The 12,447-nt window shown below is 51.5% G+C and overlaps 1 protein-coding gene across 4 annotated transcripts in view; it reads left to right on the top strand.

Moving 5' to 3' along the window:
• The window catches only part of SMC5 (structural maintenance of chromosomes 5), a 114,392-nt gene that overhangs the window by 66,263 nt on the left and 35,682 nt on the right, over positions 1 to 12,447 (top strand). For all 4 annotated transcript variants that reach the window (XM_074994779.1, XM_074994777.1, XM_074994776.1 and 1 more), the window contains one exon: positions 11,339 to 11,410. In XM_074994779.1, the coding sequence (XP_074850880.1) occupies positions 11,339 to 11,410 (72 nt within the window). The remainder of the gene's footprint in view (positions 1 to 11,338; positions 11,411 to 12,447) is intronic.

Here is a 12,447-nt window from a genome sequence, read left to right as displayed (position 1 = left end):
CCACTATGCCTGGACCCACTTACCGGTTCCCAAGCCTGCTGCAAAGAGCCTTCAACACCTAAGGCTTTTCAGACAGCTAAAGACCTAATGGGCGTTATGGCACCATTTTCTTCTCCTTGGCATGAGTTCACAGCACTTCTTCTTCGAGTGTCCCCGTGGGTGCGCCACAATAGGTGACGGCTTGGCCGGCGCTGCAGATCGGATCTTCCAAGCAGTTTCTGCCGGACCGCGCATGCGCCGGCGCGCGCCGCTCCCTGGCGCGCTCCTGGCCATGTGCGCGATCCGGTCCCCGCCAGTTCCTCTTAACCGCCGTCGGCTGCAGACGGAATCCGACTAGGCTAAAGCCACATAGCGTATTCAACGACTTTAATTGTTTTCTCTTTAAAGTTTTCAGTTATTTAGGCTACCATAAGTAGCCGGTTGTTATTTTGTGAAAAAAACAAACAAACAAACAACAAACAAGCTACGGAGGGACAGCTCAAGCCAGTCCCAGTAACAAGCGCCGGAGGCCGGGAGCTAGGGCCATCAGCCCTCCTGCTGAGGCAGGCCATCGGACGGGGAAACAGCACAAAGAGGGTGCTAAGTACCCATAAACAAACTCAAAGACTCACCAACAATGTCCTCCTCAGGCTTTAAAAAATGTGAGTCCTGCCGAGAGGCGATGCCAGTGTCCGATGGGCACAGTCTCTGCATAAGGTGCCTGGGGGAGTCCCATGTGGCACAAAAATGCGCCTTCTGTGCAAAATTAACAACAAGAGCACGGAGAGACAGGGAGATGAGGATTAAACTGCTGCTTCTTGACAAGGCCCTCCAGCCAGACGTGCCGGAGCGGCCGCAGCAGGAGGGACCCTCCGGGGCCCTTAGAAGAAAAGCTGCCTCCCTCACTCCATCAGCGCAAAAGCGGAGGAGAGTTTCTCCAACCCGATCCCTGCCGGCAGCAACGGTGAGCGGGACGGGAGGAGCAAGCAGCCCCCAGCCGCAGCAACAGCTGATCGGCGGCGGCACGGAGAGCCACGTGGAAGCGGCTCAGCCTCCGATGATCAGCCAGCCGCCCCGCACCGCAGGCAGGGCGGCGGCTAAGCAAGCGCCGGTACCGGCGGCACCGCAGGCAGCAGCACCGACCCCCGGGGAACCGGCGGTGCAGAGCGCGCAGGCACGTAGCCTGCAGGCACAGAAGCACTCCGCACGTGCGGCACCGCCTTCGAGCGTGCCTAGCACGGTGCCGACGGGGCCGGGATCCCCCGCCCATCAGGGGACGGAGTTACCTCCCTTAGGGAGGGGAAAGGCTGCACACAAGAGGAGGCACTGCAGCCCCTCTCCAGACAGGGCTGTGGAGCTCTTTTCTCACAGCCCTCCGCTCATGCTGCAGACTCCAACCAGAAGGCAGGGGTCCCCCCTAGCCTACCCGGAGCCCCCTTCTCCTTTCCTGCAATCAGCCTCCCCATGGCTGGCACCACCCTCACCCTTCCTGGGATTTGAAACGCTGGACTATTATGCAAAATCGCTCTCTCCAGTGTCTCGACGATCCCCCTCTCCCAGACACAGAGGGTACGTGCAAAGGGAATGGTCAAGGTCACCTTCCCAGGAACAGTGCCTATACTGCCATGGTCGTCCCTACCACGCGGGGCATGGACACCATCGGCAATCTACCAGGGAAAGATCCCCATATACTACCTCGTACCCCCGAGGGCAATCGCGATCGGGGACAGAGACTCAAACGTCCCAGGGGGGACTGGCCGTAGACCCACGGGATTTTCCCTCGCATACCTCCAGCGAGAGGGCGCACCATCACCATCAAGAACCGGAAGGGTCCAAAGAAATGTACCCCAGCGGTTCCTCGTTTTCCTCCCCGGATGAGGCCACGGCCTTAGGGGACGTCCATCCTAAGGACGATCTCAAACAGTTTCAGGAGCTGTTTAAGAGGGTAGCTTTCACGCAAGGCATCCAGACAGCACAAGTGCAAGAGAAACATCATAAGCTCCTTAAAAATTTGAGCTCCCCAGCCTCCTCCAGAGTAGCAATACCGCTTGATGAAGCAATCTTGGAGTCCGCCACTACCATATGGCAGACCCCTGCAACTATTCCGCCTGTTCAAAAGAGAGCGGATAAGAAATACTTCGTGCCGGCGAAGGGCATGGAGTTCTTGTTTAGCCACCCCCAGCCAAACTCCTTGGTGGTGGAATCCTCGCAACAAAGACTAAAAACATCTCAATTTAAAACAGGGGGAACGGACAGAGATGCCAAGAAGCTAGAGCTGTTCGGCAGAAAGGTCTACTCCTCCTCCACCTTAACGTTGCGCATGGCAAATTACGCAGCGCACTTGGCGAACCATAATTTTGACAACTATGCCAGATTAACTTCCCTCATGGACTCGCTTCCAGAGGACAAAAAGCCGGTCCTCAAGGCCATAGTGCAAGAGGGCTACGCGGCTGTGAGGATGGAAGTTCAGATTGCTTTGGACGTTGCGGACACGGCAGCACGTTCCACAGCAACTGCAGTGGTGATGCGACGGGAGTCCTGGCTCCAGACCTCAGGTATACCGAGAGATCTGCAAGCGAAGATAGTCGACCTTCCCTTCGACTTGCAGAAGCTGTTTGCTGAATCAACTGACTCGGTCCTTCATTCCAGTAAAGATTCAAGAGCCACACTCAGGACCCTGGGGATTTACACCCCTCCATACTCAAAGAAAAGGTACTACCCACAGCAAAGGCGGTACCAGTAACAGCAACAGCGCCCCCAGTATCACAGGGGTTACGAGCAAGGGCGGCATCAGCAGCACCAGCAGTACAGAACCCCCAGGCGACGCTCACAACAGGGCCGTCCGTCCTCGGGGCGGGGCCAAAGGCCACAAGTTTGACATACAGATCCAGGGCTGCACCATCACCACCATTGCACAAGATCATCCGAAACGGCTTTTTCACCATCGCCTCCGACCATTCTACGACCAGTGGCAAAGGATCACCACAGACAAATGGGTGCTGGAGATCATAGCCACGGGGTACGCCATCCCCTTCCAGTCGCTCCCGCCGCCGCGACCCCCGCCCAAGCCCCACCCTCAGGAGGCCTCCCATGTAGCCAGGCTCAGGCAGGAGGTGGCCCACCTCGAGTTCTTAGGGGCGGTGGAGAAGGTGCCGGAGCAACTGCAAGGGAAAGGGTTCTACTCTCGGTATTTCCTGACGGAGAAAAAGACAGGAGGCTGGAGGCCCATCTTAGACCTTCGTGGCCTCAACAGGTATCTACGCAAGCAACGTTTTCGGATGATCACGATTGCCTCCATCCTTACAGCACTGGACGATGGAGACTGGTTCGCAGCCCTCGATCTACAAGACGCGTACTTCCACATAACCATCCATCCGGCTCACCGGCGTTTTCTCCGGTTCATGGTGGGCAACGAACACTTCCAATACAAGGTCCTACCGTTTGGCCTTTCCTCGGCCCCCAGAGTCTTCACCAAGACCTTGGCAGTGGTGTCAGCCTACCTGCACAGACAGGGGGTGTTTATCTTCCCGTATCTGGACGACTGCCTGCTCAAAGGGACCTCGAAAAGGGAGGTCCTCCGCATGATACGCGTCACAGCAAACACGTTCTCCTCACTTGGCCTGGTTATCAATCTGGCAAAATCAAAGATAGACCCCTCACAGGACATAGAGTTCATAGGGGCTCGCATAAACTCGGTCTCGGTGAGAGTATACCTACCAGAGGCTCGCTTTCGAGCCATCGGTTCCCTCGTGCAGGTCATCACCTTCAGCCCTACAGTGCCGGTCTTGACGTGCTTGCAGCTGCTGGGCCACATGGCAGCGGCGACGTTTGTGGTACAGAATGCCAGGTTGCACATGCGCAGCATGCAACACTGGCTGGCAAGTGTATACAAGCCGGCAGTACACACCGTTCACAGGGTGGTGTCGCCCTCACCTGGGGTGCGCGAATCCCTGCAATGGTGGGTAAACCCCGGGAACTTGCTAACAGGGGTACCCTTCCATCAGCCGCAAATATCGGTTTTCCTCACTACGGATGCCTCCCTCATAGGGTGGGGAGCGCACATGGGCGAAGAGGTGGCTCAAGGACTGTGGTCACCCACGGAACAGTCTCTACTTATCAATGTTCTAGAGCTCAGAGCAGTGTTCAATGCCTGCAAACACTTTCGAGACCGTATACGAGGCAAAGTCGTCGGGATCAGTACGGACAATACCTCCACCATGTTTTACATAAACAGGCAAGGAGGAGCTCGATCCCGTACCTTATGCGCGGAAGCAATCCGCCTATGGAACTGGTGCATCGCCCACGATATAATCCTGAGAGCCTCATACTTGCCGGGCGCGCACAACGTGAAGGCAGACCAGTTGAGCAGGCGTTTTGCGCTCACCCACGAGTGGCAGATCCGTCCCGATCTACTACGGCCGATTTTCCACGCTTGGGGGTTTCCCCAAATAGATCTGTTTGCCACTCAGCACAACAAACAGTGCCCACGATTCTCCTCCAGAGCAGGGCTGGGCCGGGGATCCCTGGGGGACGTGTTCGCGATCCCGTGGGGGGGCCCCCTGCTTTACGCGTTCCCCCCCACAGTGCTGATCCACAAGGTTCTGCAAAAAGCCAGGAGAGAAAAGGCTCGGATGATCCTGATAGTCCCAACGTGGGATCGCCAACAATGGTTCCCCCTACTCCTGCGCATGTCGGACCGCCCACCGATGCCTCTTCCGGTGGCGCCGGATCTGCTCACGCAAGCCCAGGGGTCCATAGTGCATCCGCACCCCCAAAGCCTGCGACTGCAAGCGTGGCTAATCCATGGCTCAGCTCCCTAGAGAGCACATGCACAGTGGAAGTACAGCAAGTCCTAGAAAGTAGCAGGAGGACTTCCACTAGGAAAACCTACAAACAAAAATGGACTCGCTTCATGGCTTGGTGTTCTACCAAGCAGCTGGCCCCCCTTTCGGTGCCTATACCTACAATTCTAGAGTATTTACTGGACCTCAAGAGAGCAGGACTCTCACTATCCTCGTTAAAGGTCCACCTTGCCGCCATCTCGGCGTTCAGACATGAGGATGGGGGGCACACGGTGTTCGCCCATCCTATGGTTACCAGGTTCCTCAAAGGGTTAGTAAACCTCTACCCCCCTCGGAAACCGATTCCACCCTCGTGGAGCTTGGACCTGGTGCTTACCACACTCATGGGACCACCGTTTGAGCCCTTGGCCACGGTTCCCCTTCGCCTCCTTACAATAAAGACGACCTTTCTTCTTGCAATTATGTCGGCTCGTCGGGTGAGCGAGCTTGCGGCAGTCATGGCAACGCCACCCTGCACTGTCTTTTCCAAGGAGGCGGTAACCATACGGCTGCATCCAGCCTTTGTTCCCAAAGTTTCTTCCGAGTTTCACATCAATGAACCTATTGTTCTACCCTCGTTTTATCCAAAGCCTCATACCTCTAGCGAAGAGGCGCGCCTACACCTCCTGGACGTGAGGAGGGCGCTAGCCTTCTACGTAGACAGGACCAAGTCCTTCCGGAAAACCGATAGGCTCCTAGTCTCCCTCGCTCCCAAATCAAAAGGAGAAGGTCTCTCATCGCAGAGAATTTCAAAGCACATTGTATCCTGCATAAAAATGTGCTACGAGCTCAAAAAGACTCCTTTGTCGGCCACTCCCAGGGCTCATTCCACCAGGGCGGTGGCAGCATCAACAGCCTTTTTCAAGGGCGTTGCATTGAAAGACATTTGCAGAGCGGCGACCTGGTCATCCTACGACACCTTCGCCAAACATTACGCCCTTTACAGGGTATTCCAAGAGGATACCCGTCTCTCTGCAGCGGTCCTCTCGGGGACCAGCTGCACTTAATCCGATTACCCACCACCTATCTTGGGTTACTGCTGGGTAGTCACCTATTGTGGAGCACCCACGGGGACACTCGAAGAAGAAAGAGAAGTTACTCCACTTCCCGCCCATCTTCCCCGCTTCGGATCTCTGTTAGTGTTTTGCAGGGGCACCCGAGGCGGTTGGTCGAGGAACTGGCAGGGACCGGATCGCGCACATGGCCAGGAGCGTGCCAGGGAGCGGCGCGCGCCGGCGCATGTGTGGTCCGGCAGAAACTGCTTGGAAGATCCGATCTGCGGCGCCGGCCAAGCCGTCACCTATTGTGGAGCACCCACGGGGACACATCTCGAAGAACCACCGTTACTACGGTGAGTAACTTCTCTTTAAGGTGCCATCACAACCGCAGGTCACATCAAAAGGGAGGCTTGTGATGTTGAGAGGTGCCTTGCAGAGAGTGGAGCCTGTTTCTGAGCTCCCAGTGCTTTATTAATGCAGCTGCAGCACCACTATGGTGTTTTGGTGTCAGAGGGGTTTTGAAAGGTTGTCATCCTTACTCTGGGTCCTACAGCTTGGTATGCTGCCCTCAACTTAAAGGATGCATACTTTGGGACCTCATACTGTATTGCAATGGTGGCAGCATTCCTCCGCAGAAATTAAATAGTTATTTTGTTACCTGGACGTTGGCTCATGAAGGGCTATTTGAGTGAACATGTGTGGGCCAACATTCAGTTAATCAGAAACATGTCCAACTCCCTTGGCCTGCTAATAAATGAGGAAAAGCCCACTCTCTTGTCAGTAAAGAGGTTTGAGTTCACAGGCAGTTTGACCCAACCCAGGCAAGGGCCTTCCTTCCCACTTAAAGGTTTCAGGCTCTGGCACGCATGAGCCACAATCTCCCTACAACCACAATCTCCCTACAGACCCAAACTCAAATTTCTTGGCCTTGTGGTAGCATGCACTGATGTTGTACAGCATGCCAGACTGAAGCTCCAACCACTCCATTCGTGGTTAGTGTTGGTGTATTGACCAGCCCAGGACAAACTGGACAAGACTCACCCTCCCTCATCCCTTCCCTTCTCTGATGGACAGACCCAAACAAAACCTTGCTCAGCGGTTCCATTTCTCAGCTCCCAACCTTCTGTAGTTTTGGTGATGGATGCCTTTGAGGATGTGCACCTGCAGGGACTCAAAACCCAGGGGCTATGGTCTCCCCAGGACCTCAAGTTACACATCCATGTCTAAGAACTCAAAATATTGAGGGTTTGGCTTGCCAGGTTTTCTGAGACTGCCTTGCAGGCCATTGTGTCTCTGTTGTAATGGACAACACAAGGGAAATTTTCTATAGCAACAAACCAGGTGGTGGGGGTGTACGCTCCTCTCCACTCTGTCCAGAAGCTGTCCAGGTTTGGGACTTGTGTGTGTAACATTCCATCCTTGTGCAGAAATTTTACCTTCCAGGGCAGCACAGTTACATCACGGATCACCTGAGCTAGTCCTTCCACAATCGCAAGTGGTTCTTTCTGTGGCAGAGGTTGTCTCAATCTTCTGAAAGTGATTGATGGTCTCAATCCTCCAGAAGCAGGGAGTTTCCCTTCGTGGGCCTATTTGCTACTCATCTCAACAGGAAGTATCAGCAGGTTTGCTTCTCCCAGAACCACAGTCAGGGCTCTACTGCAAATGTCTTTCTGATCCATTGGCAAGGCTCACTGCTGTATGCTTTTCCTCCAGACTGTTGTTCCAGTGAGTGCTTTTTGAAGATCAGATGAGAGCACACACAGGTTGTACTCATTGCTCCAGCTTGGCCTTGTAATCTCTGGTTCTCAGTGCTTCTCAACATGGCCACTGCAGTGAGACCTCCTGCCACAGGACCATGGATGACTTCACCTCCCCAATCTAGAGTCACTGCATTTCACAGTGTGGAGACTCAGTGGCTAAATCCTACTGAGTCTGCCTGCTTGGAAGAAGTGAGACAGGTCCTCCTGAGCAGCAAAAATCCTTCCACTAGAGCCATGTACCTTGCTAAATCACTGTGGTTCTCAATATGGTGTACATAAGGAAACATTCCTCCTACCAGAGCCTTAATTCCATTCATTTTGGATTATCTCCTTCACTTTAAACAAGAAGTCCTCTCCTGTCCATCAGTGAAGATACATTTAGCAGCTATTTTTCCATTCCTCCCCTGGTGCTGAGAATAGCTCCTTATTCATGAACCCTCTGCTTATTTGATTTTTTAAGGGCCCTGATAGACTGTCCACATGTGCATCATTCTGTCCCGCCTTGGGACCTTCAACTTAATCCTTAGTGAGCTTATGGGTCTCCCTTTTGAACCAATGGCAACTTTGTTCATCATTATCCGTCTCCTATAAAGTAGCATTTTTGTCGCCACTACTTTGGCCAGGATGGCATCTGAGTTGAGATCCCTCACTTCAGAACCTCCCTGTATTGCTTAAAGGTAAGAGACAACATAGACTACACCCTACTTTTCTCTCAAAGGTGGTGTCTCAGTTTCATCTCAACCAGGACATTTTCTTCCTGGTGTTTTATCCTAAGCCCCACTCCACCTCCAGGGAACAAAGCCTTCATACTCTAAATGTATACGGGGCATTAACATTCTACATAGACAGCACTAGATCATATTGCAAATCTATCCAGTTGTTTGTGGCAGAAGCACTGGGCTGACCTGGATGGCCTTTCAGTCTATCTCCTTGTGGATAACATCCTCCATTAGAGAGAATTGTGACCTGGCTGGGGTCCCCACTCCTCCTGTTCACTCATTGTACTAATGCATAAGGGTCTCCAGGGTCTTTTTAGCTCCGATCCCTAATCATGAAATTTATAGGGTCATTGCATGGTCTTCAATATATACGTTTACTGCCCAATGTGCTCTTACTCAGCAAGCCATAGATGATGTGGCCTTTGGTACAGCTGTTCAGCAATTAGCTGTTCGCTCTGACTCCCTGCCTACCCGTTGGCTTGAGAATCACCTAATTTGGAATACACGTTGTCGGTGCGGGCAAAGTCGCAGGCCAAGGCCACACTGACCCCACACCAGTATACCGCTCAGATCCTCAAGAGGCCTGGGACGAGGATAAGGAGGGGATGGCGGAGACCCAGTGACGAGTAGAGGTCGCCCCGCCCCTCTGCAGGCCGCCCCCACCCACCTCCGGCAGGAGGCCCGGGGGATTGTGCACTGGCCCTGTACCACTGTTAGAGAGGCTGGTAGGTTTTTCCCTGGCAGGCAGGAGGCTGGCTCCAAGGGAGAAGGGTGAGACGAGAAGAGGAAGGCTTGTGAAGGTGCAGACAGTTACAAAATTTATTAACGGAATAAACAACAGGAAAAAAGGGAACAAACACAGTAGATAATTCCTCACAATGTAACTAAATAAACTAGTAATTACTACTACTAATAGCAACAATAGTATTTCATTTAAACACTTACAATGCTTAGTACTAAGGAATCCATGAGACGACCTGTATAATGACTTTTATTCGGATGAGAGGCAAAGAGGAAGGTTAAAAGGAAAACTCAAGGAAAGTAGGTATAGGTAATTTAAATAGTTTTAACTCCGGGCAGGGGAAGGCTAATTTGCTTTCCCCCCTTAATGCCCTGGCTGGTTTGCTACACCAGCCTATTGGAGGCCTTGGGGCTTTGCCTGCCAAGGTCCTCCTCCCAGCCGAGTGAGGGGAAAGTGTAACCTCCCCGGTTGGGGCTCGGAGGATAGGGACAGGTAAGGGGGTAAGGTAGGATGTAGGGCAACTGGGAGGTCAGGCCTCTACCGAGGTGACCCACCTGATTAATAAACGAATATAGTTACTATGCAAACAACAATATATAACTACTTAGTTAGGCTGTAATTACTTTAAACTGTAACTACAAAACTTATTAATACCAGTGTACAGCTTATTAATGTGTTGATATGGGCAGTTAGGCCCAGCCCTGGGGTCGAGCCCCGGGTGTGACCCTTCCTCGGCCCTGGAAGGGCGCGGCCCGGGTTGCGATCCCGAACCCCCCAATTGGGGACCCGATGCCCAAATGTCTAACTGTTTGTGGCAATGACCCGGGCTGTGCCTCGGGCTTGTGATAATATTACGTGTCCAGTAGCAGTAGTCCAGTCCGATGAATAGGTCACGTCCGGTTGTCCAATCAGGTTCGTTGACGTCACGAGGTGGTGCCGCGGAAAGACCTCAAGATGGTGGCCTCTGGGTTAAGCAGCCGAGCGCACAGTACCTACCAAAGGCAGGCCAGTTCAACACTCGGCTGCTGCTCCTCAGAGGCCACTTGCCGCTGGGCCTCTTGGGTGGCGGGCCCTGCGCTCCGCAGCCAAGCACACAGTACCTCGCCACTAGGGCGAGGCCAGTTCGCCATTTGGCTGCTCTGCCGCCAGGCCCGCTTGTCGCTCCCTCAACACAACAGGCAGTGAGGGGATGAGGGGTCCCGACACCGCAGCAGCAGATGGACGCTGCCGGTGCTGCCTCAGGAGCACTTCGCAAAGCCTTCGGGTAATAACACCGCTTCACAGTTAAGCCGCCCTATGGCAGGCTGAGCTGCGATGCTCAGCTCTGAGCAGCGCTGCCTAAGGGCAGGTGCTGCTGTGATTTCAGCTTCTATGAAAGCAGGAGCTCTTCGAAAAGTCTTCACCACTGAAGCGGCTGTCCAGAGACTCCCCTGAGCGCTGTGCTGTGCCTGCTTTTATCCTTTGATTTCATGCATAATTCATTAGTTGACTTTAATATTCATGATTCTGTCCATGGTTTTCAACCAGGTCCTCCAGGCCGTGGAAGAGTCTAGAAACTTCTCACATATGTCCAATCAGAGGCCTGGATTTTGAACCTGGGCATGAAGTGTTTGAGTTCAGGGTTACCAGGGAAACCAACTGACTCAGAGTGACCGTTACAGGGGGCTGCTAAATGGCAGCCTATGTGATTTTAGATGCTACCTGTAATGATGTTTAATGGCCAAAGGCCTGTTTCCCCTGACCCACGGGGACGATAAAGCCCGAGGGATGAAAAATCCCTGACACACTTGAACAAGGACTCGAAGAAGAAAAGATGGTTACCTACCTTCTTGTAACTGTTGCTCTTTTGAGAAGTGTTTTTCATGTCTATTCCAGTAAACACTCTCCTACCCCTCTGGCAGTGTAGCCAGAAAGAAGAAACTGTGGAAGGAAAGGGCAGCAGAGTGCTATGTTAAGTTCCATGAATGCACCACTGCAGCATGCATCCAGACTGACGCTATAGTGACTACTATGCAAAACAATTTCTGGGCAACTTGCACACATGGGCACACCAAATTGGAATAGACATAAACCACATAGCTTGAACAATAGTTACAAGAAGCTACATAACCATCTTTTCTGATGAATGCCCAGTTTTTGTCAAAAGTAAATTTTATAGTATTTAAATATTAGGTACTCCAAGCTGAATGTCCTTCCAAAGTCGGATTTTGCATATTTCCTATCATTTTTAAAAAGTTACATATACAAGATAATCATGGCTAATTTCTTACTTTTTTTCTTATGATTTTGTTATCTGCAGGCAGCTGAAATCAAAGACACTTCTCAAAGATGTAAACAAAAACAAGATGCTTTGGAAAAGAAAGACAAACAAGTAAGAGAACCTTAGTAATGGGATTTTGTATGCTTGTTTGCTAGTGTTATGAAGCACTGACATAACACTAAATTCATTACATCAAGTGTTCAGGTAAATATTGTGGAATTTGTTGTGTCTAAGCCAATGTTTGGAGTCTTATCAGTGACACTAATATTTTTACCTGATGATGGTGGAAGTCTCAACTGGAGAGGAAAGATAGTGCTGCAAATAGGGATCTAAAATCCTAGTTAATTGGTTAACTGGTTAAACGGTAGACTTTACCAGTTAACTAATTCAAGTGTGGGTGGCCTCCCTAGTTGGTGGTGCTTTCCCCCTCCCCTCCCCTCCCCGCCCCAGTGCTCCAGAAACCAGGGCTGCTCCGTGTGGGCTGCAGTGCCCACAATGCTGCTGGAGCTGGGCTGGAGCAGCCTGTCCAGCTGACACCTACACTAAATACTGATCCTGCTGTGACCAGGCTGGAGCAATTCCCTACCTGTGGTGGGTGGGGGGAATGCTCCAGCGCCTCTTGGTTAACTGTAACCAGTAAGCCTCATCCTTTTATGATTTAACCAGTTATTCATTTAACATCCCTAACTGCAAACTGTCTGCAACCTGTAGTCCTTCAGGGATCTACAACTGGTTGGTTCAACTCCCTCCAAAGTATACAGATATAAATTTGGAGTCATCAGAGACAGAATACCCAGATTTATTGCATCTCCCTCTGATCAGTCATGTGGAATTTTTTAAAGTTTCTCTCCTTAAATTAAAATGAAGCTTATCAGTAGAACAGAGTGCGATCACAGGACAGTTATCTTCTCTGACAAGGTAGCTGCAATATTTTGTTGGAAGGAATTTACGTTTTTCAATACAGTATATATATATTTACAAGGTTTTTGGTTTTGTTGAATATTTTTACTGCATTATAATGCTTTCTAGTGCTTGATTACTCTTATCCACTCTACCTGAATGGCTTAGAATTCTGAAATAATGTGTTTAAATACTTGGATTTTACTACATATTTGTTTTTAAAACTTTGGCACAAATTCTAATTACTT

The sequence above is a fragment of the Carettochelys insculpta genome, chromosome 5 (genome assembly GCF_033958435.1).
Source record: "Carettochelys insculpta isolate YL-2023 chromosome 5, ASM3395843v1, whole genome shotgun sequence".
NCBI lineage: Eukaryota > Metazoa > Chordata > Testudines > Carettochelyidae > Carettochelys > Carettochelys insculpta.
The sequence above is the reverse complement of the archived record's forward strand: the minus strand, read 5'-3'. Positions and strand labels throughout refer to the sequence as shown.